General features: G+C 41.5%; 1 protein-coding gene across 2 annotated transcripts; it reads right to left on the reverse strand.

Annotated features, from left to right (window-relative positions):
* Positions 1 to 3,134: 3,134 nt before the first annotated feature.
* YWHAB (tyrosine 3-monooxygenase/tryptophan 5-monooxygenase activation protein beta) lies at positions 3,135 to 24,894 on the reverse strand. 2 transcript variants are annotated; one of them, XM_045529154.1, is made up of 7 exons: positions 24,691 to 24,894; positions 22,801 to 22,895; positions 10,196 to 10,509; positions 7,892 to 8,015; positions 6,554 to 6,717; positions 5,539 to 5,634; positions 3,135 to 5,261 (listed from the first exon to the last, which is right to left on the reverse strand). In XM_045529154.1, the coding sequence occupies exons 3-7, from the start codon at positions 10,493 to 10,495 to the stop codon at positions 5,205 to 5,207; spliced, it is 741 nt and encodes a 246-aa protein (XP_045385110.1). In that variant the 5' UTR covers positions 10,496 to 10,509; positions 22,801 to 22,895; positions 24,691 to 24,894; the 3' UTR covers positions 3,135 to 5,204. The 2 variants fall into 2 exon arrangements, with proteins under 2 accessions (XP_045385110.1, XP_045385109.1); XM_045529153.1 differs by lacking the exon at positions 22,801 to 22,895.
* Between the last annotated feature and the right edge of the window lie 142 nt (positions 24,895 to 25,036).

Genomic DNA, 25,036 nt, shown 5'->3' on the forward strand with positions numbered 1-25,036 from the left:
ATAATGTTACCTATTTTTCCTCACCTAACAAAGGAATATATACCATCTACCTCCAGGTTGTCGGACAGATTGAAAGCTAAATGAGGCATGCAAGGGGCCTTGTTTGTACTTTGTGCCTGATACAAAACAGGTGTTTGGTAAACAGTTGTGCTGAAAACAGCAGCCTATGCCCATCCTCCTGCAACCGCTATGGCCTATTCCCTCCCAGGTAATGTGCACCCCCTGCTTTAGGGACTCTGCTGTCTCAACGGCATGGAGGGGCTGCGGGGAACACAGGGAGCAAGTTTCAGGAAGCCTGGGCTCTCCATCGGGTCCCCCCATAAACAGCCAGGGGCAAAGCCCTTCTCTCTGCAGCTCCGTTTTCCCATCATGAAGTGGGGCAAAAAGGTCAGGTCCTGCTTCACTCGCAGGGCTCGGAGGAAGATGGGAAGAGGCAGGAGGTGGGGGCAAGGGGAAGGCACCCTGGAATCCAGCTCAGTCACCTATGGGGAAAGGGCTCTGCAGAAAAACCCGTCCCCCAGCAAACCCCCAACCCAGGGAACCTCCCCATCCACCCAGGAGACCTGGAGTAAGGGCGCCCTCTTTGGACCTGGCTGGAGCAGGCCTTTTTGGTTAAGTTTCTGGAATCTTATACCAGAAGGTTACAAGCTACTATTGTTTTTCTTAGGTTATCACTTAAAGGCACTTACAATGTGCCAAATGAACAGGAGTTGCTTCCTAGACATCAGTTCTCCATTCTTTATGTTACTAGGAATAAGTCTTAGCCCCATTTTACAGATGACGAGGTGCCCAAGCTCACGCCCTCAAGGCAGAGCTCCAGCAGAACCTGCTGCTCTAATCTTTAGGCTCTCCACTCTCAGCAGAAGTGCAGACATACTCATCTGACAAGCTCTAATCAATCCTGTCAGCTGTGAGAAAATGGGGGAGGCCACTTTTCAGGGCACAGAGGTGGGGGCACCAGGTGTCGATCTCACCGCAGGCTGCCCAGACAGCCCAGAGCCCAGGACCCAGCTCGCTTGGCTTCGTCACCAGGTGCTTTGAATCTCTCATCCTCACAAACACTCTACAAGGCAGGCAAGACCCCCATTCTCCAGACAGGCTTCTGAAGCTCAGAATGGTTGCCTAACTCGCCCAAGCACAGCTGCTGTGCTTCTATCCCAGGCCCGCCTGACCTAAAGCCCTTCGCTGCTTTCCCTCGGCCTTAATCTCTCTCCTCTGTGAGGTGGAGCAACACCAGCAAGCTGCGCCGCAATTGCCAATTCCCATCTCAGAGACCGGCCCCTGCCAACGCCCTGAATCTTTGGGCCTCAGTTTCCCTGGCTGCAAAAATGTTAGATGAAAGCGCGGGCGGCCCAGTCCCGGATGCCGTCTCGCTCGTCTCTCTGCTGGCTGTCCGTGTGTCCGTCGTCGGTCGTCCGGTCCAGCTCCCGCTCCCGCTCCCCCCGGGCTCACCGTCGGCGGGCTGCTGGAAGTTGATGTAGGCGTACCCCAGCGAGCGCCGGGTGGCCACGTCGCGGCACACGCGGATGGACAGGATGGGGCCGGCAGGCGAGAACTTCTCGTAGAGCATGGCCTCCGTCACGTCGGGGTGCAGATCGCCCACGTAGAGCGAGGCGAGGGGGTAGCCCGAGCTGCTGGCGTTCATGGTGGGCAGGGGGCCGCGTCACCGAGCGGCCCGCGCTCACCCAGGCCGGAGCCTCGGAAGCGGCGGGCGCACACCCAGGGCAGCTCCGGGACTCTCCCTCCCCAGCGTCGGCCGACCCCTTGCCTTTACCGCCCCCGCGGCCCAGCGCGCCAATTGTGGGCACGCTCAGGAGCCCCGCCCCGGGACCCTTCCTGAGCCTACCCCCCAGCTGGGGCCAAAGTGATCTAGAAGCCGCAGGTGGGGGCATCTCTGACCCCACCCCGAGAGGCGGAGAAAAGCCCTCGATTTGGCCTAGAGTAGGGCTGCAGAGAAGTGGGTGGAGCTGAGAACTCCCAGCAGTGGGACCGCAAATTGGGTTCTAATTCCAGAGTAGGTCATTGCCTTTCTGGACTCGTTTACTATCTCGGTAAAATGGGAACGACTACCTCTCGGCAAGGATTAAGAGACCGTGCTTTTTGTGCATTTCACATACAAATGGGAGAATTCCCAATCGGACACCGTTTCAAAGCTTGTGTTGAGAATTTTTTCCAAAACACCCTGATCCAGTCCAACATCTTCTGCACGAAGATGAAAATGGCTTTGTGACTTGGGACAGTAGGCTCCATGAGAATTCGAGACCACTAAAGCCTTCCTTGACACTGGTTCTTACAAATCGTCAAGACCTGTCTATTGATTAAGCCATTCCACCTGCATTCCACCAGAAAGGCTCATGGAGTTGTGAGCCAGCCTATATGGGAACAGTAGGGACCTAACAGCAGCACAAGGCTGAGGTGACCCTAAACAAAGCAACAAGACTCAATTTGAGCTTGCAGCCTCAATCTATCTGCGGCATAGTGCCAAAACCAAAACCCAAAAAACCTAATCCACTGTGGATCAATACTACACTTTGCCTCTCATGGGGACTCTTGTGGTTTCCCTGGTTCAAGAAGCAGGTGGGCTTTGACAGGCGGAACAGCTCCTAAACCAGGCAGGAGCTGGTCTGAATGTCCAGCCTCAGAGTGGCAGGAAAACACCAACCAACTATAATTTGGGGTTCAAAAAAGACCCTTCTCTCCTTTTTTTTCTCTCCTTATGGTAGTGTAGAAGTTTTCAGAAGAGGGTAAACCCATGACAAAACAGTGCTGCAGGCTGTTAGAGTTAGGGCAGATGACCAGAGATCAGTATAACCATCATGGGACTGGTTGTATCTCAGGGTTAAAAAACAGGGGAGGCCTGAATACAATGTAAAACAATTGTCCACACCAAATCTTAGAAGCCACAAAAGAGGACCTAACACCTGGATGGTTTGCTGTGGAAGGTGGACAGGCATCAAGTGATAGATGGAAAGTGGCTGTCTAATTAATGGTAATGTCTTCCCCTTGCCGCACCACTTTGACCTCTGTAAAGGATGAAATAAGTTGTTTGCCTATTGTTAAAGAAAAGAGAGAGCCAAAAATAAGTGTGATCAGAATAGTGAGAGATAGTGGTGACACATCAATTCACAGGCAACTAACTGATAAAATTTTTTATTTCACTTTTGAATTTTTACACTTTTCCTGATTATTCCGTGTAAGGTGAAACTAGAACTGTTTAAAAGACATACACAAATCTAGTACATCAATAACCGGGGAATTTTCTTTTTTGCTATACTATTTTCACAACCACGGGTGTGCTTGCTAGGCAATATAACCATCACAGAAGCAAACGTTAGGCAGAATACTGGTAAGGAAAAACAAAGCAAGAAAGAGCTACCAGATATACAGACAGGCTTGGTTCCACATTCACTACTGCATTTTCAAGCGCCAAGTATTAACTGCACATTTTTGTTCAGCTAGAAAAGGAGAGAGGGATTTTTTTTTTTTGTTTTTTCTTTTTTTGGTTTGTTTTATATCAGTGCATGAATTTTTCTTGTCTCATTTCAGCAGATGGACAAACAGATGGATTCTACAGCTACGTGGAATGTTAAAGGTAGAGGGGTGATACTGTGAGACTGACAGGCCTGTCTATGCTTGATTCTCTCCATTGCAGTGTCCACGCAACTTCCCTGCATTATAGGGTCTTGCTTAAACTCGTCTGAGAACTGAGCTGGAGGAGTACACTTGGGAGATCTGGTCACAGGTACTAACAGGCATTATCAGGGTCAGGGCAGGCTGCAATCAAGGGAGAAATCACAGAAATTTAAAAATACTTTTTTGATTCAGATCTTGGTATGACTGAAGACCAACAACCGTGTTCAGAACTGGAGGAAGACAGAACTATGGTGCCGGAAGCTCTTCTCTTTAAAGCAAGGCTTGCTCATCAATGTCTCTAATCCCTGCCCATATACAGTATTAAAAGGTGAACAAAAGATAAAGATAGAATTCAAAAAGAAAAAAAGTAATGAAACAGAAGGACAGAAATTTAAAGAGAGAAGAGAAAACCAAAGTTAACAGTCTAATAGGACAACAGGAAAGAATGTTTAGATTTCAAAATTTAAAAGCCCAGAGCTAGGAAGAATCCAAAGACTGAGTACTCCTCAAATGAAAGGCGATCTCTACAGAAAATTATTATTATTTTTTTTAGAGACGAGATCTCTTGCTGTATTTCCCAGGCTGGTGTGCAGTGGCTATTCACAAGTGCACTCGTAGCGTACTACAGCCTCATACTCCTGGGCTCAAATGATCCTCCTGCCTCAACCTCCTGAGTAGCTGGGACTACAGGTAGCTGGGACTACAGGTGCATGCCACTGCACCTGACTCAGAACATGATTCTTAAAGTATTATCCAGAAAACAGATAAGGCCATTCATAAAATACACGGCTTATTTTCCTTCTTTAGCTCAGTGTTAACAATGAAAACAGATTTCACTACTGAAGCACAAGTTGCAAATTGGTAACATATTGCTGTAGGAAAGGGGGTTCGGGTTCAGTCAGGTGTGTTATAGGAGCACTACAACTTTTCAAGGTGTCACAAGCCAGTTATCTGCCACAAAGAATTTCAATTTCAGGCTTCGAGTTTCCTCAGAGGAACACACTGTGGACATCTGTGGTCATGAACTTTAGAGTGGCAACAGCCCAGACCTCTAAAGTGTCTATAACCCCCAAACTACAGGCAGAATTACTGTGAATTACCATTAAACTCGAATGCCAAATGATAGGTATCTCAGTCCGAGTCCCAGCCTCACAATATAATCTTTATAGCTTTCTGTACAACTTTACAATGGAATTGTATTTCAGTGACTATTTTGATCAGATTAAACTTTCCAAAATGTTACACATAATTCAGATCTATTTTTTTCTACCAGTAAGAGTTCTGCTAAATTACAAAACCCCATAATCACAGTGTTCAGTTTAAAAAAAATTAAACACACAGTAATCCTGTCAACGTTAATCAAAATCAAAACTTCAGAATGCCGTGGCATTTATATGACCAATCTGAGTTTTAGATACAAATACCGGCTGTGTATCCCATGAACCATTTTTGATAGGCTGAGGCTGTGAAAAATCGAAAGTCGACGTACGATTTTTTTTTTTTTATCGCACAAAGGGATATATGTGGAGGGTACAGAGTGTCACCGAACAGATCACGAAGCACAACAGACATTAGTTCTCTCCCTCCCCAGCGTCTCCTTCATCTCCCTGGTTTTCCGACGTCCACAGCTGTAAAAGAAAGAAAAAAAAAGCTATAATCAAAGTACAGCTACTAAAACTAACCCTGAGAGGTATTGCTCAACTGTTCAAAATTCTTCCTGTGGTACTGCAGACAGTGATGACTGCAAATGTCAAAACTTTCGCAGTCATTTATGACCAATTTAACAATTTAAAACATTAACTATATTTAACAGGGTACAAATCCTCTCTTAAATTTTGGGTAACAGTGAATTATTAAGTATGTGAGTAGGAAAAAGACTAGAAACCCTCTAGAAGTGGTACTTACAGTGAGATTGTCCCTAAGCAACTGCATGATCAGGGTGCTGTCTTTGTAAGACTCTTCATTCAGTGTATCTAATTCAGCAATTGCTTCATCAAATGCCTAAAACAAAGAGCCATTAGCAAAGAATTCACAATTTCTCTGGAGCTAGTTTAGCCCACCTTTTTCTGCTAAGTGAATATAATTTCTCTTTTAATACAGTATTTTGGGGGGAATCTAGGCTATTATTACCTTGTTTGCTCGTTGTTTCAACAAACATATAATGCATATTTATAAAGCACCAACAATGACAGAAATTCCTGGATAAGAACTTTGCTGTACCTAACATGTAAACAATATTACTATTAACCCTAGTACAGTCATCCTAGGCAAATTCACATGTTTTAATTACCAAAGACATTTCTAGCAATCCTCTTTTTAATTAAACAATGTTTTTTACTAAAACTCAAAAGGTCTGGATACAGGGATAAAGAGAGAATGGTGAAGCTAACATCACTAAATCTGATTTGATTAAGTGATGGAACTTGAGAATTCATTTCAGACAACTTTTCCAAAGTAAAAAAAATTTAAATAACAGTATGCATGTTAAAAGACTACAAGAATATTTAGAAGAGGCCAAAAGAAGAAGATAGGAGATAATCCAGCACACAGGGAGAATGTGGTCTGATTTCTTTCTTTTTACAGCCATAACCTCAAATCTTGATTGAAGGATGACAATATATAACCAAGGCCCAAAGCTTGATAAGAAACAATAAACTATGTTCATCTGGAATCTTCTAAAACCACCCCCCCCAAAACCAGTAATCAAACAAAACAAAATAAAACAAAAACCAGCAGGAGGTTTTGAGAAGGAATCAAAGAGTGAAAGGTCTGTATTCATTATATAAAAGATATGCTCTCACCCCCAGAAAATCTTTCAAAAAAGTCTAAGACAAAGAGTACGTTCAGGAATAAAAAGGAGTTAGTAGAAAGCACAAGCACCATTTTACTATGATCAGGAACCACACAGGGTCTTTCTCACCGTTTTTGCCAGGCTGCAGGCCTTTTCAGGAGAGTTTAGAATCTCATAGTAAAAGACTGAGAAATTAAGTGCCAGGCCAAGTCGAATTGGGTGTGTAGGCTGCATTTCTTTCTTACTAATTTCAAATGCTTCCTGGTAAGCCTGCTGGGAGTTCGACACAGTGGCTATAAGAAAGATGAAAAATATTAAAGGTTGAGTTCTTTCATAGGTTGCATCACACACTGTATCTACCATCAAATTATTTTACCAAACTAGGCAGGAGCACATGTGACCTATCAAATGAAGTGTCTCTACTATTCAATTAAACATTTGTTAAATATTTATTCTAAGCCAAGAAGTGCATTAATGCTCTGGAGAGAAATAAAGATGATTATGGCAAAGTCTACTGAAGTAGTTAAGAGATAAGATAGAATGTGGAAAACAGTATGCTCTAATGGAAAAATCCTGGGCTTTAGAGTCATTACACTCAAACTTGAATTCCCAACTCTTATTTACTAAGCCTGTGGCTTGGAGCAAGTTAAAACTCCCATAAGCCTTGGTTTCCTTACCATAAAAATGGGCAGACTACCACCTAAACTCTATAGTTGGGTGAGGAAAACATGAGATTTTAAAGTACTTAGCACATAGTAGGCACTTAACAAAGTGTGGCTATGGTTATCACCATCACAATAATACATGATAAAAGAAATGCTTCATTACAGTAGTTTCATGCCATCAAATATTTTAAATTTTCACCTCTAAAAAAGACAGCTACCAAATAATAAAGATAAAGATACAGTTCTCTTTAAGCTGGGCGTGGTGGCTCACACCTGTAATCCTAGCATTCTATGAGGCCGAGGCGGGAGGATTGCTCAAGGTCAGGAGTTCAAGACCAGCCTGAGCAAGAGTGAGACCCCATCTCTACTAAAAATAGAAAGAAAATTAGCTGGACAACTAAAAATATATCTAGAAAAAATTAGCTGGGCATGGTGGCACATGCCTGTAGTCCCAGCTACTCGGGAGGCTGAGGCAGGAGGATTGCTTGGGCCCAGGAGTTTGAGGTTGCTGTGTGCTAGGCTGACGCCATGGCACTCTAGCTTGGGCAACAGAGCAAGACTCTGTCTCAAAAAAAAAAATAAATGCACTCTACACCAGACATTTAATGCCTCCATGTTTGCCCCTTAGATATATTTTGCCGACTCCCATGACCCTGTTTATCACAACGCTGTGGTCTTTTAAATTCTGAGTGCTGTGATGTTAGTGTCTATGGTGAACAGACAAAGCAAAAACTTTGCTTGCTCCCATGAAAGAAGACTAGCTCCACTATTGATCAAATTTCTTTTTAAAAGTATTACTTACTTTGCTTATTGTCTCCAGATGCCACCTCAGAAAGATACCTAAAATAATCTCCTTTCATTTTCAAGTAGAACACCTTACTTTCTGGTTGTGTAGCATTGGGAATGAGATATTTGTCCAACAGCTCCTAAAATACGATGCACATTGGTAAGAATTTTAGAATTATTTACAAGATGTTAAAACTATGTTTGAGATTAGAGATTCACACTGCCATTTGCAAATAATTTTTTGGAACATTAAAAAAAAAAAACAAAAAACTTCTTTTTTCCACCCAAGCTTCTAAATGTTGGTTAGTCCAGGTCATAACAGCAGATGCCTGTATTCTTCTGTTAAATATCACTCTGACCATCCATAAGGGTTAAAGTACAGCCATACAATGAATGCTATGTAGGCCTGAAAAATGGTGATGCAGAACTACACAGGTAACATGGAAAGACTCTTAAAAGAAATGAGTGGAAAAAAAGCAGATTATCAATACCACAAGAATCCTATTTTAATATTAAAAAATATGTATGTTATATATGTGTACATGCACACAAATACATAAAGGAAAAGCCTGGAAGAATCATGTTAATAATGGTTCTCTGGGTAATAGGATTAGAAGTGATTTTACTTTCTTATTTATATTCTTCTGCCCTGCTCCCCCCTCCTTCCTTTTTAAAAAAAAAAGAAAACAAAACTCATAAACATGTATTATGCCTATAATTAGAGGGGGAAAAAAACTGTTGATTTTTTAAGGAAAAAAGTGATAATAGAGCAAAACTGCCAGGAACTAAGTTTAGAATCAACCCAACCTGGATAGAAATCCCTCTTTTGCCACTTATAATCTGTATCTGTATGACCCTGGACAAACGACCTAATTACCCTGAGCCTCAGTTCCTCAGCTATACAATGGGGATCACAAAAGCCATCATCTAGGGTAGTTATGAGGATAAATGAGCCAAGGTACATAAAGCGCTTAACACGTTGCCTGGCACGTAGTAAGCACTCAAAAAGTAGCTAATACTATTAATAATAAATTCCTTTAAACGTTTATGCTTACAACAAAAGTGGTTCTGAAGGAGTCCAAGCTTCGTATACAGAGCAATATTTTCGAAGAGTTGTTTTAGAATGTGGCATCCTGAAAAACTGGTTAAGAGGCAGTAAGTACCATGCTCTTCTTCACATTCTTTCAGATGCTCTTAAAAGCTGGTCTACATTTCAGGAATTATGGAACTTTCTTGCCCTTGGAATGCATGCCATACTTCATCTGAATACCAGATGTACCTAACATTCAGGAATTAGTGCACCATTAACAAACCCCCAAATTACCAACAGGCAACAAATTTAGTCATGTCACTCTTACACTGTGAGTCTAATAAAAAAAAGCTCAATGCAAAGCTTAGTTATGAGGGGATTTAATCAAAGTGGGAAGATGCAAGGGGCAGCAGTCGTTTTAATATTCTCTGCAGACAGACAGGGTGTAACTCCTTATGGTTTAGGGATGAGGAGTACTGCCTGATGGCTGACAAGCTTTGTGCTGGTTTTCAAAACAAAGGTGTCATGGGCAGTAATTCGGAGAGGCAACCAGCAGGGGAGGAGGTAGATCCACAAGTGTAAATTCCTTTTCCCTTCAAAGCAGCCCTCACTGTTCATTTTTACCTGATTTCACCTGGAAGAAAAAAAAAGTTCCCAGTGGGCTCAGGATGTGAGGGAAAGACAATATGCTCATGATTTGCTCTAGGATATAAGCCCCTCCCATTCAACCCCAAACTGGCCGGAGGGAAGCAATCATCTGACTAAGGCTTATGTAAAACACAGGAGAGGAGAATCCCCAAACCACTTTTGACTTGGCTTTGGAATGCATGCTGAACCTGCTGGATGCGCCTAAGTTTCAGACAAAAACAGGACCTGACACTGTGAAGGCATGACTGAGGAGAGGCTGAGAGACAGCTCGGGTTTTGGATCCTACTGGAGATGACATCACTACTCAGACTTATATACAGAACAGCCTATCTGCGGCTGCATCTATCTAGAATCCTGTCTATTTGACCTCAATTTTTAAAAGAAAAGGGGTGTTAAATAAATGCTCCTCTTTTTCACAGGAAGAGAGGAAAATACCCCTTAAGTGATGAACAATCTCTGGTCAAGCAAAAAGTGAGAAAAATCACTTTTTAATTGTATGCTTAAAAATCAGTTGCAAATGACTTGCAGCTTTCCAGTATATTCAGACACCTCTCTCTCGTAAGCTGCTTGAGAGTATTCATTTGTATATTAAATTAATATTATGTAGAAATCATTGTTTAAAACAGAACACTGGCCTCTTACCAGAACATCATTGCAGATGTCCTGCAGCTCTGCCTCAATCTTCTCACGGTACTCTTTACCCATCTGCTGCTTCTTCTCATTCCTCTCTGTTTTCTGTTCAATGCTGGAGATGACACGCCAGGAAGAACGGCGGGCGCCTACCACGTTCTTGTAGGCAACAGAGAGCAGATTTCTCTCTTCGTTGGAGAGTTCATGCCCCTGCTCCGTGACAGCCTTCATGGCTGCAGCCATATCATCATAGCGCTCAGCCTGCTCAGCGAGTTTGGCTTTCTGTACCAGCTCACTCTTATCCATGGTCATTCCCTAGAACAAGACTAGGAGAAAAAGAAAGAAAAAGCAAATGTCAGGCTTCAGGGCCCAGGAAACATATGTGTGAATCTTCTTCTAACTCATCTGGAAAGAAGCACACTGAATGTGAAACATCTAGTTCCAAATGCCATCAACAATAGTGACCGTGTATTGAGCACCTAAAGGCCAAGTACTTTGCTAAGGCCTTTTTATTATTTTAGTCAATTAAGTTTCCCAACAGTCCTACAAGGCAGGTATGTTTACAACAACCCTCTCCCTTTTCTTAGGAGTGAAGAAATGAAGGTTCAGAGAAGGCAACTGATATACCCAGAGCAACACTGCAACCAGATGTTAGAGACCCAGAACTCAAACTCAATCCATCTGGCTCTAGAGCTTTTGTTTTCGTGCATTATCCTAATTTGCCTCCCCAACACAGACTGCTTAATAACTATTTCTTTAGAAGTTTATGCTAACTGTATGTCCTTTAATTCTCTCAATAACTGTTTTTCTTTTTTTAATCTTAGTCTAATTCCTTCCTACTATTACAGGAAGTGCTCTCTTCACTGTCCTGTAAGGAATTATCTGGTTTTGACCAAACCTGTTTTTTGGTCAGGTATTTCCCAAAGTATAGGGGGAAATACTTTAAGTAGGATGACTGCTTCCATCAGTCTGGAAGCAAAAGATATGATTTTAAATGATCTATTTGGCAGTGCCCATCAAGCAGCAGACACCTGAAAAATGGGAGCCATTACTATCATATCTTTTGCAATCTGCTAACTTTGTTACAAGGACACACTGCAGAGAAAAAGCATAAATGAAGGGCAGGCAGCCTTGGGCCCTACCTACCTCTGCTACTTACAAGTGGTATGACCTTGGTTAAATCACTTAACCTGAGAGCTTCCATTTTTTTACTGGAACACAAGAACATTTCCAACTCTCTTAACGGGGCTTTTAGGAGGAACAAATGACCTAATATATGTGAAGGCACTTTCAAAAGTTTAAAATATTATACATAAACATCAGGCACTAATTTTGTATACAGTATAGGTTGCAAGAGATAGAAGTGTATACAGCAAGATGCACTCTAATAGAACTTCAAACCATAAATGAATTCATTTGAAAACTGTAACTGAGTTCATTTAAAAGTTTTTCTGAAATGGACACAAATCTTAGTGACTTCAGTTTATCAATTTATCAAATCCTTTACATAAAGCAACCAGTGAATTTTATTACTCACCTCACCTCAGTCAATTTGCCACTATAATAATCACCATTCATAGAGTGTAGTAATTTTTGGTTAATGTGTAGCTAGAAAGTTATTTACTAAAGAAAAGGAGTTGGTTTAAATTTCAATATATCTATCTATGCTGCACAGTGTAAAATTAGGCTAATATCTTGAGGTATAAAAAGATGAAAAACTACTTAAATAGTAGTGGGAATGTCAGCACTTTTAAAACAAATTATTTCATTACTATATTACACGGTATCACAATTTAAGACTCTGAAAACGATTGATAATTTAAAAATAGCAAAGAAAGTATAACTTCTACTCAAAAAATGGTTTTGCCTCAAAAGTTATTTCTGTATTTCCAAGAGAGAAATTCTATACACAGGGTCCTATCACATAAAGACATTTTATTAGATGGAGTGAAATGATACAAGATACACTTTTCAAAATCTAGGCAATACAGAAAAAAATTGATTTTTCTCCTACAGCTTATTATCTAATTAAATCACATTCTGAGCTGTGTCCTATACAAGGCTCACTAATTGTAAGCTTACACTGAGTGAAGTGAGTCTCACCCTGATCCACCTGACACCTTCACTCAACACTACAATGAAACTAAAGCAGAGACAGTAATTCCCAAGAAATATTCCATTTGCTCCCCTTTATTTCTCAGAAGCCCACCCCAACCATAGCAGTTAGGAGGAGCCATATGGTAGTTCTGTCCAATGAAGCATAAGCAGAAATGATGCTACTTCCAGGCTAAAACTGAAAGTCCTGGCCAGGTGCGGTGGCTCACGCCTGTAATCCTAGCACTCTGGGAGGCCAAGGCGGAAGGATCGCTCGAGGTCAGGAGTTCGAGACCAGCCTGAGCAAGAGCAAGATCCCTTCTCTACTAAAAATAGAAAGAAATGATCTGGACAGCTAAAAATATATAGAAAAAATTAGCCGGCCATGGTGGCACATGCCTGTGGTCCCAGCTACTCGGGAGGCTGAGGCAGAAGGATTGCTTGAGCCCAGGAGTTTGAGGTTGCTGTGAGCTACGCTGACGCCATGGCACTCTAGCCTGGGCAATAGAGTGAGACTTTGTCCGAAAAAAAAAAAAAAAGAAAGAAAGAAAGAAAAAAAGAAATTAAAACTGAAAGTCCTATGTGTGGTTCCCTCAACTCTCTTCTCTTACAGCAGCCACCTAGCAGGCCATGTATTCTAGATGGTACAGTCATGCAACTGTAGAGTTTCTGCCAGCCTGAGTCCCTGAGTGACTGTACAGTACAGATTCCTACAGACCTCGCTGGACATGCAAGGTGAAAAATAGACACTTTTGTTGGATTAAGCCATTGAGATGCTGGGGCTGTTACCATAATACAACCTAGTCTACTCTAATACAAGTACATCAAAAATACTCTGTCATCTTGAAATTACACACAATAGTCGGCCCTCCATATCCACGGGCTCCACATCCACAGATTCAACCAAGTGTGTGTAGAAAATATTCTAAAAATAAAAATTAAGAATACACAAATTAAAAATACAGTATAACAACTATTTACATTGTATTAGGTATCACAGGTAATCTTGTAGATGATTTAAAGGTACATGAAAGGACATGCATAGGTTACATGAAAATACTATGCCATTTTGTATCAGGGACTTGAATGCATCTTTGAATTTTGGTATCCACTGGGGTCCTGGAACCAACCCCCTCTGTGGATACTCTCTCAGTATGTCCAACTTTCTTGACCATAAAGTCTTTGAGGTCAGGACAATACCTCCATCATTAAATAACCCTACTTCATTGTTCCTAAAAGTGCCAAGCACAATAGAGAGAAGCCAATTTTCAATGACTCAACGAACTTTAGAAAATTTCTAGTCTGTAGGCTAAATTCAAAGTTACAAGTCCCTTAGAGGCCCACTTCAAAGTTCATAAAACACTACCTGTGCAACTCCACCTATGAAAGATTCCAAATAATAAAGTGCTAGCTAAAAGCCAATTCGGAGTCAAGCCACCTCATACAGTACTACACTGGAGTAATAGAGAAATACACAAGATCGACATTGCTAAAGGATGCCACGAAACTCTTTGGCCCAACCAGGCCCCCGATTTATAGTAAGTACCATCCTCCTGTCTCCTTCCCAAGCATTAAAAGTTAAACCATACTTCTCCAAAAAATCCTGAGCTCATTGGGACCTCTCAAAGGTCCATTCCCTATTTCCCAAAATAACATGTAGACTTTCTGGTTTGGGACCAACTGTTTTAAGCTTCTGTAAGATCCTTGCAGGAGTTTTTGGGGATTGAGAACCATCATGATACAGTAAGACTGAATGCATGCCTTAAAAAAGTCTGTATCCACATATCTGTTTCAAAAATTTTAATTACACACACAGAGGAACAATTTGCAAAAAACAAAATCCATAGCTAAACGTCCTGATGGCTACTGCTTACATAACTTTTGACTTATATAATGTGGATTTTGAAGCAGCTAGACCAATTTCAACAGGAAATGGGTTACACAACACCCAGCAGTTTGGAGGAAGGCAGCAAAGGAGAAATGAAATTGTTCCTATTTCTATGTCTATAATAAACCTCCATCCATAATCTTGCCTTAGTCCCACGGCTTTCAGTCACTCATTATTTCCAGCCTCCTTCACATCTTTGCTATGAGACCCATTTTATTTTCTTGAAGCTCTGATCAAGTCACTTCCTGCTCAGAATTCTTTAGTTTCCTGCTGCGGAGAGTAGAGTCAGATTTCCTCCTCTGTCAGTGAAAGCTTGCCAAGTTATCTTCCCAGACTTTTCCCACAACATGCCTTCCACATTTGAGCTTTTGCCAAAATGGTTTTCTCACATACAAAGTGTTTTTCTGTCTTTGCTCACTAAGCCATTCCCTCTACCTGGAATGGCTTTTCCCATTTACTCTGCATACAAAATTCACAACAAGGCTCAAATGTCATCTTCCTCCATGAAGCCTTTCTTAAGCCACTAGTCATATGTGGCTATTCATTTGAAACGTAGCTAGGGCGACAAGTTGAAATCATAATATCTTGGATATAATGGGTTAAGTAAACAAGTTGTTGAAATTAATTTCACTTGGGTTTTTTTTTTTTTTCCTATCTACTTATTTATTTTTGAGACAGGGTCTTGCTCACTCTGTCACCCAGGGTGGAGTGCAGTGGTATGATCACAGCTCACCGTAACTTAGAACTCCTGGGCTCAAGCAATCCTATATTGGCTTCCCAAAGTGCTGAGATTACAGCTGTGAGCCACCATGTCTGGCCTTTTTATTACTTTTTAAATGTAGCTGCCAGAAAAATTTAATACATGTGGCTCTCATTCCATTTCTATTGGACAGCACTTATCTAAGATGAAAATATTCTCACAATGCATTTCATCTATATCTGTCTTAATGTATTATCACATTTCTTCAGTACTAGAATTATTTGTATAATATCTCTTGAGTCCATTCCTACACCATAAACTCCTTTAGGGCATATCTCCCACAGCATCATGCACATAATTGGTACAAACATCTGCTGAATGAATGAACAGATCCTGAAATGAAAGAATAAAACTGCAAATTTGGTAAAGTTCTCTTTTCTCAAATAATTCAAAACACTTATTCTTCATAAGCATATTCAATCCTCGTTACATTTGTACCTCATTCCTTGAGTACTTCTGCAACCTTCAAAATTCCTCTTCCTAAACTACCTCTTTGGCCATGCCTTCACTGTTACTTAGTAACTTTCAATGATTCCCCTTTGGCTACTCCATCGTCCAAACTCTACCCTGGCTTTCAAAGTTCTTCATGACTTGGGCTGGGCACCATGGCTCACATCTGTAATCTTAACACTTTGGAAGCTCAAGGCAGGAGGATCTCTTGAGGCCAGGAGTTTGAGAGCAGCGTGGGCAAGATAGCAAGACTCTTGTCTGTACCAAAAAATAAGTTAGCTTGGTGTGGCAGCACATACCCATAGTCCCAGCTACTTGGGAGGCTGAAGCAGGAGGATCACCTGGGCCCAGGCATTCAAGGCTGCAGTGAGGTATCACACCACTGCACTCCAGCCTGCGTGAAAGAATGAGACCCTGTCTCTTAAAAAAAAAAAAAAAAAATTCTTCATGACTTGTCTCCTCCTTACCTGTTAGCCTTTCTCATCCACTGCTCCTCAACACTTTCTCTTAGAGTACCTTTCTCTTAGACTGGACATCACCGCATGCCCTATAAACGCCATGCTTAATTATGCCTGAAACTGCTTTTGCAGTTCCCTTCATTTAGAATGCTCTTCTATTTACTACCTGCCTATGCAAAGCCTATCCATCCACCTAGGCCTAGAAGGCTCCCCCTCCAACCCCAACTGCCGCAGCCCACACTGATCGACCCTGCTTATGACTCCAAATACACTTGTAGCCTATTACACAGTCTAGGGCTCCTTTACGTCCTTTTACGGTACAGATGATGAGTATTGTACCATTTAGTCTCACATGTGTGTGCCCTCAAAAGAAAGCTTCACATTTGTTTCACATTAATGCCTAAAACTGTGCTTAGCACAAAACACAGGCTCAAATGAATATCTGTTAAGTTCTTCAACAAATCATTACTGGAAGAACCCAAGGAACATAGGCTACTTATATGTGGTATAGCAGAAAGGCAAAAGCACTACATGTCAGAGTGCAATGTGCCCCTACACAGCCATGTGAGCTTGTTAAATGTCAGCCTTCCAAGCTATAAAATGAGGATAACAGTATGCATCTCAGAAGAGTTGCTGTGAAGATGAGGGGCAGGGAATTAAAGAATAGTAAATATGGAAATCTTTCTTTCAAAATGCATAGTGCAAAAATAAATCTGAAGTACTACTATTTCTCTCACAGTACCTACACATCACTGTTTTAGCTACAAAATGTGAGCCTGGATTTTTTCTTTTTTAATATACAAGCCCATGAAAAGAAACAGCAAAAGCCTAATTAATGTTGTACAGGAAGCAAATATGTTATAATGTTAACATTCCTAGATAAGACCACCTCTCAATATCCTCAAAATGGACATACATGTTAACTATAACTGACTCTTACTCATTAGTTCCTAGTTGAATTTTCTAGAGATAACAAGTAGTGATGGCTTATAATCAAGGCCTACTTTTCTACAGGGACTTTGAAATATGGTCCCACTCCAAAAAATATCAGCAAGCGAGCCTTTATTTGCCTCCTAAAAAGCTTTTAAAAGACTAATCTCATCATCAGGCATGGTACCACCACGGCAGAGCCAAGATACCAGAGCAGACAGCCTCATCAGAGGCTGCAGGGGGTTTGACCTGCAGTGAGCCAACAGATTTTCCTTGTGGTGGGCATATTTCAGGAAGACACTGACATGCTTGAAAACAGTTCTCAAGCACAACCACATGATGATGACAGCTGTCAATCTGTTCTAAGCCACTGGATGCAGCAAGTCAGAGGACTGGCAAACATTTGCTGATAAGAGCAGCCATTGCTTAGTGAAAAACTGGAAACAGGCCGGGCGCGGTGGCTCACGCCTGTAATCCTAGCACTCTGGGAGGCCGAGGCGGGAGGATCACTTGAGCTCAGGAGTTCAAGACCAGCCTGAGCAAGAGCGAGACCCCGTCTCTACTAAAAATAGAAAGAAATTATCTGGCCAACTAAAAAATATATATAGAAAAAAAAATTAGCTGGGCATGGTGGCGCATGCCTGTAGTCCCAGCTACTCGGGAGGCTGAGGCAGTAGGATCGCTTAAGCCCAGGAGTTTGAGGTTGCTGTGAGCTAGGCTGACGCCATGGCACTCACTCTAGCCTGGGCAACACAGCGAGACTCTGTCTCAAAAAAAAAAAAAAAAAAAAAAAAAACTGGAAACAATCTAAATATCCAGTAATAGGGAATGGTTAAAAAAGCTTGATTATACAAGATTACAGGACCATCAACAGAAAAGATTTAATGACCTGGAAAGATTTATGTAAGAGCTACGGGGGGTGGGGGAAGGAAGCTGTACAACAGTAGCTCATTTTTTGTAAAATATCCCCCAAAGAACATAAACATGAACAGAATGGTTAACATCAAATGATTAACAGTAGTTATCTCTCCAGTGTATCTCTGGGTGGATAACATTATAATAGGATTTTCTTCAAATAAACAAAACCCTAAATCAGAAAATAAATGCTGAAACAAGAGTATCTATGAACCAACCTACCCCTAGTAACTCAATTCTTTGCCTAAGGAACATTTTTCAGTCAGGGTCAAAATACTGAGACGTCATTGCCCAGTGACAAGACCAGACATCCAAGGATAAGGACCCAAAAAACGGACTACCAATAAAAAAAATAGAAGGCATTGCAAAGGCAGAGAAGAATTGAAAATGATAGCTGTGGCCCTTAGAGACATTAACTTTCAGCTATGTTTTGTTTTCAAGGAAAAGAACATGCCCAATTCTAAAATAATAAGCTTTGAGTTTAATATTGTTAGAAATTTAAAATGAGCATTTCATTACCTATCATACATCAGAAATTACTCAAGCTCTTTATAAAACATGGTGGGATCTGTTTTTAGGAAAGCCCTTCATACAACAAATCTGAGCTTCTAAAGAGAAGTTGAGTGATTTTTCCATATTTTCATATTATAACCTCTCTGAATTTCAGTTTCCTCAATGTTAAAAGGAGACATTAATAGCTATCAAATAAAATAATGTAAGATGGCTATTAGTGCTAGTCAGAATAAAGGCTCATAGGCAAATATTCTTACTCTTAAGCTTCTTCACAAAAAAGTAATGCATATAACCCAATGTGTGTTGAAGTAAATGCAAAATGAAAAAACCACCAGTATTTCTAAGAACTCTTTGGATTACCCACTGACAGGAATTCAAAAGAAATACAAGTAGTATGGGCCCTCTACTCAGATAGCTTAAACTCTAATTGTAGGAACATAAGAAGACAGGGTTACAATACTTCTTGGAAAAGCAAGCAGCTAGAATTAGAGAGAAGAGGTTTAGTTTAAGAGTAGCTAAGTCCTGATTCATTCTATAGGATGGTAGAGCTCTGCATAGGAAAGAAAAAGGGAACTCTAGGTGGTGACAGGAAAAACAGATATGTGAATAAAGTGCATGTATGTTTTTCTAGATGAAATAGAAATCAAAGGCCAAAGCAGATAAAGAAATGAGAATTACCAAGCCCAAAAGAGGAAACTGACAGGAACATCTTAAAATCTAGGCTTAAAAGTTTCAATGGGGTGAGGAACTGACTGCAAATTCTAAATTGTATTCATACATATATACCATACCAGATAGAGCATCCACAGCACCGTAAAGAAGTTACAGTTCTGGAGTCACTCTGCTGAAGGAAAAACAGATGCCAAGCTACTGCAGGAGGGACTGAGAAAGTCAGTGGGACCAGGTGGTTAGTGGGTGTTATCCAGAAAAAGTTAAGTACTCCTGGCTCTGAAAGAAAACTACTCACTGAAAAACGCCCACGCCAAAAAATGTCTGTGTGCCATTCTACACACAAAATGTAGAGCCCTGTAATACATTTAATTCCATTCAAACATTTGCAGGTTCTTTGTTAGAAACCAAAACACAGCATATCTGAAACACAAAGTCATTAGCACTATGTCCAGTGAACACTGAATTGTGGCATAAAACTACATCTCTTTCAAAATCTCTTCCCTCTTCCCCATCAGTTGTTGAATATCATTGCTAATTATGTAGAATTAGCCAAGATTAAACTTAAAACGATGAAGGTGTTAAGTGATACACCCAAGGTCATACATGTGAATCAATAGCAGCTAGAACAATAAATTGATTTCTCGGCTTAAGCGATCAATCTAAAAAGACAGTATGTTAATTCTGATCCATAAAGACAGCCCAACTCGTTGACCTTGTGAATAGGTTTCAAAAGTTTTGGGCCCAACATAATGAAGCTACCCAGTACCAATTTACCAGGGAAAATTACTCTTCTCTGAGCCTCGGTATAGTCATCTATAAAGTCCACAGGACACCTGACCTCTGTGAGTCCATTTTCTTATCCATAAGATGGGCAAATCTACTTCCTAGGGTTCTTGTAAGGAATAAATCTGTTCATGATGCAAAACATTTTGCAGTCTCTGCACACTGTAAGCACTCAAATAAATGGCAGCCACAGTTATATTCCACACAAAGTTAACAAATGGTCAGCCAATGAAGGGACATTTACTATGTACCTCATTTCTTTTAAATCTAGACAACCTTCGTTAAATAAAGACTTTTAAAAGAAAGGCACACATCAATTTACCTATGCCTATTTCTAAAACAGCACTCATCACAGTTTACTATAAATCTTTGTTGGCTCCCACACTGGATTGTGAGTTCAAGGTGGAAGTACAAACTCTTATCTTTGGACACCCAATGTGTAGCACAATGCCCCACTGAATATCCAACTACTCGATCAACTGATGCATTTTTGAAAAGTGAACAAGCTGTTACTTCCTATGTGGAAAGAAACAGGTAGATACATCCGGCCTATAAAATACAAACTGTATTTAGATCACTTTTTGAAAAAAGCTATCTCAGCTCCAATCAGTAAATGACACTTTGCTTTTTGCAGCTACCAATCATTATATTTATAGATTCAAACTGAGTCTCAACAAACCTTTGGGATACTTTCTGTCCATCTCCTCCACTCAAAAGTCTAATCAGCGAGCTACACAAAAAGCCAAACCATCTAACTGGTTTAGTAAACAACAAAAATATCCACCATCTATGGTCTGCCCAAATGTGCAAAGCACTTAGGGATTTACATCAACTCATTTGATCCTAAGTATCCTATGTAGTAGGTGACATTGTCCCCTTTTATAGAGGCAAAGAGTAACTCCCTCAGGGTCACACAGCTATATATGACAGATCTGGGATCTAAACCAACATTAATTTTAAAATTAATGCTCTTTCCTATATGCAGCACTAACTCCTAAAGATCAGTTACGATTCCCAGTGCTTACTTAAGGAAAAGATAGAATTGTCAATTTTTTGAAGAACCATACAAGGTTATTACAGTGAGATTTTACAAGTGGTCTATTTAAGCTAATTTATCTATCTTTAAAAATCAAAATAAAATCAAGGAGTTAAAAACAGCATAAAAACGTATGCCAAAAACTCATCAAACTGTCAAACAAGGCTTAAGGTAAGGCTCTCAGCTGAGGGCAAACAGTAACAATAGACAGGGCTCATATCTATTTTACTGTAGCCTTCAATCTCTTTGTTCTGGTCAAGGCCATTCAGAAATAACTTTTCTTGTTGGGTCTCTTATGGGAAAACAGCAAAATAACCAGCACAGGAAAAACTTACATAATAAAGAACTGGCCAGAGTTTTTAAAAAGTCAACTAATCTAAACTCTGCTGGGAATGACTTGTTCTCATGAGGCCATTAATAATTTTCATCTTATTACAAGTGTTAGAAACACACAACTATACCTTTATTAGAAGACCTTTTAGCAGAGAAAACAGTAGTACGATTGACTTTCAGCATACATATCACACAATAGAAAGCTCTTTTAGAATATTTTTCCTTTCTTCATATTCCCCTTAGAAAAATTCTCTCAGAATCCAGCTCCAACTACTAGTTTATCCATCAAGACATAGAGATGACTACTAGGATCATATTCATGTAGAGATCAAGATGGTTCTAAAGCATACAAGTTGCTATTCTATAATCATAATTTCTTGCTCCCTAATTGTCATCTTTCCCTAGAAAAATGTAGGATCCAAGTATCTTAGAAGTCCCTTTACAAGGAAATTTTAGTCCATTCTCTAAGGTATTCTCATTTAAAGGAAACTGCTTAGTTTGTTGACACTAAAAGAGCAGGTAACATAACAGGATGACATAATTTAGAATTTTCTCTCTACTTACGTAGATATATTCCCTCATTTCCTCCTCCCCAACAAATCATAGAAAATTTAAAAATCTACAGAAAAAGTAGTATGATAGACAAAAATTAGTAGTGGTCATGACCAAATTCTATTAGATGAAGAACCTAGGATTGTGTGCCACAAAGTAACTGATGAACTTTCTCCCTGGTATGAAGCAAATACTAGAAAAACTGAATTTTTCACAAGCTTCCTTCCTGATGTACACTAGCAATACTATCCCTACAGGCCAGAATGAGTATGTTCCCCCCACTAAATTACATTATGTCTATCTTCAAAAATAGCTAAAATTCCTGTTCAAACACATTTACTTTAATAGGACATGTGTAAAGAAAAATTAAGGACTAAATGGTGTTCACATAAAAAAATACTTGTACTGTTCCACCACAAGTAAAATTCCTTAGAAGCAGCCCACCTGGCTTTGATTCCTGCTTCTGGCACTTACCTTGTGGGGGGGGGGGGGGGAGGGAGACCGGGGAAATTATGAGAGACAGATATGTTGGGGAAATTATTCATCTCTGAGCCTCAGTTTCCACATCTGTAAAATGGGGCTAGCAGTCTTACCTCTCACTGGTTGTTATGAAGACCAAGTTAATATGTGTAAAGTGCTTAGAACAAAGCTTGGCACACAGTATGCGCTGTAAGCAGTAACTACCATTATAATAAACTAATTGTCTGATATTACCTCACCAGGTGGTGAATAAATCACAAATGGATGGATTCTATATGTGTCCATACTATATAGAACTATATATAGTATATATATATGTCTAATCTATATATCCATGCATATAGCCAAGTAACATCTATTAAACATCGACTATATCCCAGATGCTTATTTTAATTATTGAGTTTGTCACAATGCAAAGACTGCATTACCATTTGCACTGCACAGATGAGAAAATGACTCAAAAAGACAGGATTTGCCATATGCAAAATAAAGTTCTACAATAATATATCATTTTTTTCAAAGCAACATGTGTACAAAGCAGAGTTGGGTCTCAGAATGTACTGGAGGAAAAAAGCCATTAATAATCAACTCTGATTAAAAAATAATAAAACCAAAAGCTTATATTTAACAATTTACAATTTGTAAAAAGGCTTCATGACAACTCTAGCAATAAGGAAACTAAGAACCAGAGATTGATTAACATGCTGAAGACTACACAGAAAATACTGCAGGTAGGATCTGAACCAAATTTACCTGATTCCAAGTCCGGTGCTCTTCCTGATTCTGTATCCACAGCCAAATGGGCAAAATGCACTTTTTGTAGTGGCCCAAACCTCTGGAGACTCTGCCTAGAGAACCAGCATCATGGGAATTTGCTCAGCCTGGTTTTACAGAGGCTGCCTCCCTGATCTATAGAGCTCCAATTCTAAAATGGCTTCAATGTAATACAAGCACTGCATGATGGGAAATGTGCAGAAGATTATAGGGTAGGAGTCATACTCCACGAGCTGACAGTCCATAAATATTTGCTACTGATGAATGAGGATATTCAATCTGAGAACTAGGTCTATGGTCTAGACCAAATCACCTCATTTCTCATAAAGACTTCATCTACAAGATGGGTGAATGGTTCCTTATCTCACGGAAGGGAGAGGCTAGGAAAATAATTTAGCAGTTGCTACTGGATTATTAACCTTCCATTTTGAAGGCCACACTTAAATTTCCAACTTAGGTCCAGTGAAACTGACAGGGTTTACACTCACCACACTGTGTGCTGCTAAGGATGGTGCACCCAAGAAAAATAAAGGCTCAGACAACTGAGACATCCCTAAGTAAGAAATGGGGTGCACTCGAAGCAGTCAAGAAGAAATTCACTAGGAACACTTATACATTCCCAACATGAAAAGGCAAAAAGCCAGTGTCCAGTTTTATAAACTGCATATGTGTGTAGCTTCATAAAAACAATTGAGACAGAGTGAAAATGCAGACAATTTTCATGTTCTTGTAAGTCCTTCACCTTTCTGTTTTGGCTCCTGTGGCAGGCTGCTTTTATATGTTCATAACATCACCTTGCCAAATTCCATCTCCCACACAAGGCAAGTAAAATCAGAGCCTGGTGCTATCTAGCCTTACCAAAGAGAAATGTAGTGAAGGCGATGACAAGAAACACGCATTTTTGCAGAAAGGTTGGTAAATTGTTTTACCAGTGCTGCCACCTTTGAAAACCCCATTACATGTGAGCTCTCCATTTGCAAAAGCAAAGATATACTCATCTTCTGAAGCAAATGAATCCAAATCACTACCACCCCTTCCCCACCACCAAGGTAGCCCCCAGGCAAATTTCAGACCGAAAAACGTGCTAACACACAGTGTGGGGGAATTTGGGGCAAGGACACAAAAGATTCTGGCATTAAATGACGGTAAATATCGTGGGAAAACACTCTGATTCTCAGCTTCTGATATTTTTTTTCCTGGGTATCCGGCCTGACTCAATAACTGGTTCCAACACATTCATTTTCTTGATTCAAACCCCAATCCTATTCTTCCTAGGGAATCTTGGGTCCTCCTGCCAGGTTCCATAACCAGCGAAGGATGATGAAACGGCTTTACTGCAAAGTGGGAGGGGGTTTCCCCCCTGTTGTCTCCCAAGGTTAAACCCTTATTCACTTCGGGGGAGTCCAACAGGGGCTCGAGAACTCACCCCCATTTGGTTAAATTTTAATTTTTGGAAACCGCAAAACACGGAGCACGGGTGACAGGGCTAAAAGGGGGGGGTTCTCGCCAAGCAAGGCGCAGGGAAGGGTTGCACGAGGATCATAACTAGGGAGTGAGGGAGAGGATCCGGGGTCCAAGGCCCCACTGTCCTTTCCAGCGCAGTACGGAGCCGCACCCCGCCTGCCAGGCAGGGCCGCAGGCGGCGAGGGAGGCCCGGGCCTCTCCAAGAGGCGAAGGGCCCGGCCCCGGAAACAGGGAGGGGCCGCGGCTAGGCCAGGCCCGCGCCGCAGGCATCCGCGCTGGGCTGAGGAGGCAGCGCGCGCTAACCCCCGGGGCCCGCACGCTGGGCCGCCGTAGTCGCAGCGGCCAGAGGGGGGGTTTCGAGCTTGGGCCCCCAGGGGCCCCAGGTGGGCCCCGCGCCGCACTCACCGTGGGAGGGCTGCAGGGGGCAAAGACGCTTCCGAGCGAAGCTCCGAGCGCAGTGACCGCTTCCTTCCCAAGCCCGCTCCTCAGGCGGTGACGGCGGCTGCAGGGACTGCAGTGGCGGTGGCGGCGGCAGGTACCCCGGCTCCGGGATCGGCGGCGGCGGCGGTGGCGGCAGCTCCACTTCCGCTCCGGCCACCACTTCCGCTCCGGTCCCGGCCTCGCCCCGCCCTGCGCCGTCTCCTCATTGGGTAAGCGAGGCACGGGGCTGCCCCAGCCGCCTGAGAGGGGCGCTCACGGACGGGAGGAGGAAGAGCCGAGGGCTGAGAGGCGGCAGACGCGGGAGGCCCGG

This window comes from Lemur catta, chromosome 17 (assembly GCF_020740605.2).
Source record: "Lemur catta isolate mLemCat1 chromosome 17, mLemCat1.pri, whole genome shotgun sequence".
Taxonomy (NCBI): Eukaryota; Metazoa; Chordata; class Mammalia; order Primates; family Lemuridae; genus Lemur; species Lemur catta.

What these genes read in the sequence shown, in the direction of transcription:
- YWHAB (XM_045529153.1), bottom strand. Translation starts at nt 10,495, where the DNA reads ATGACCATGGATAAGAGTGAGCTGGTACAGAAAGCCAAACTCGCTGAG. An exon ending in CCTGCAGCCTGGCAAAAACG is followed by an intron (nt 5,635 to 6,553) that starts GTGAGAAAGACC and finishes TCTTTGTTTTAG; the next exon opens with GCATTTGATGAAGCAATTGC. An exon ending in TGCTTAGGGACAATCTCACT is followed by an intron (nt 5,262 to 5,538) that starts GTAAGTACCACT and finishes TTTCTTTTACAG; the next exon opens with CTGTGGACGTCGGAAAACCA.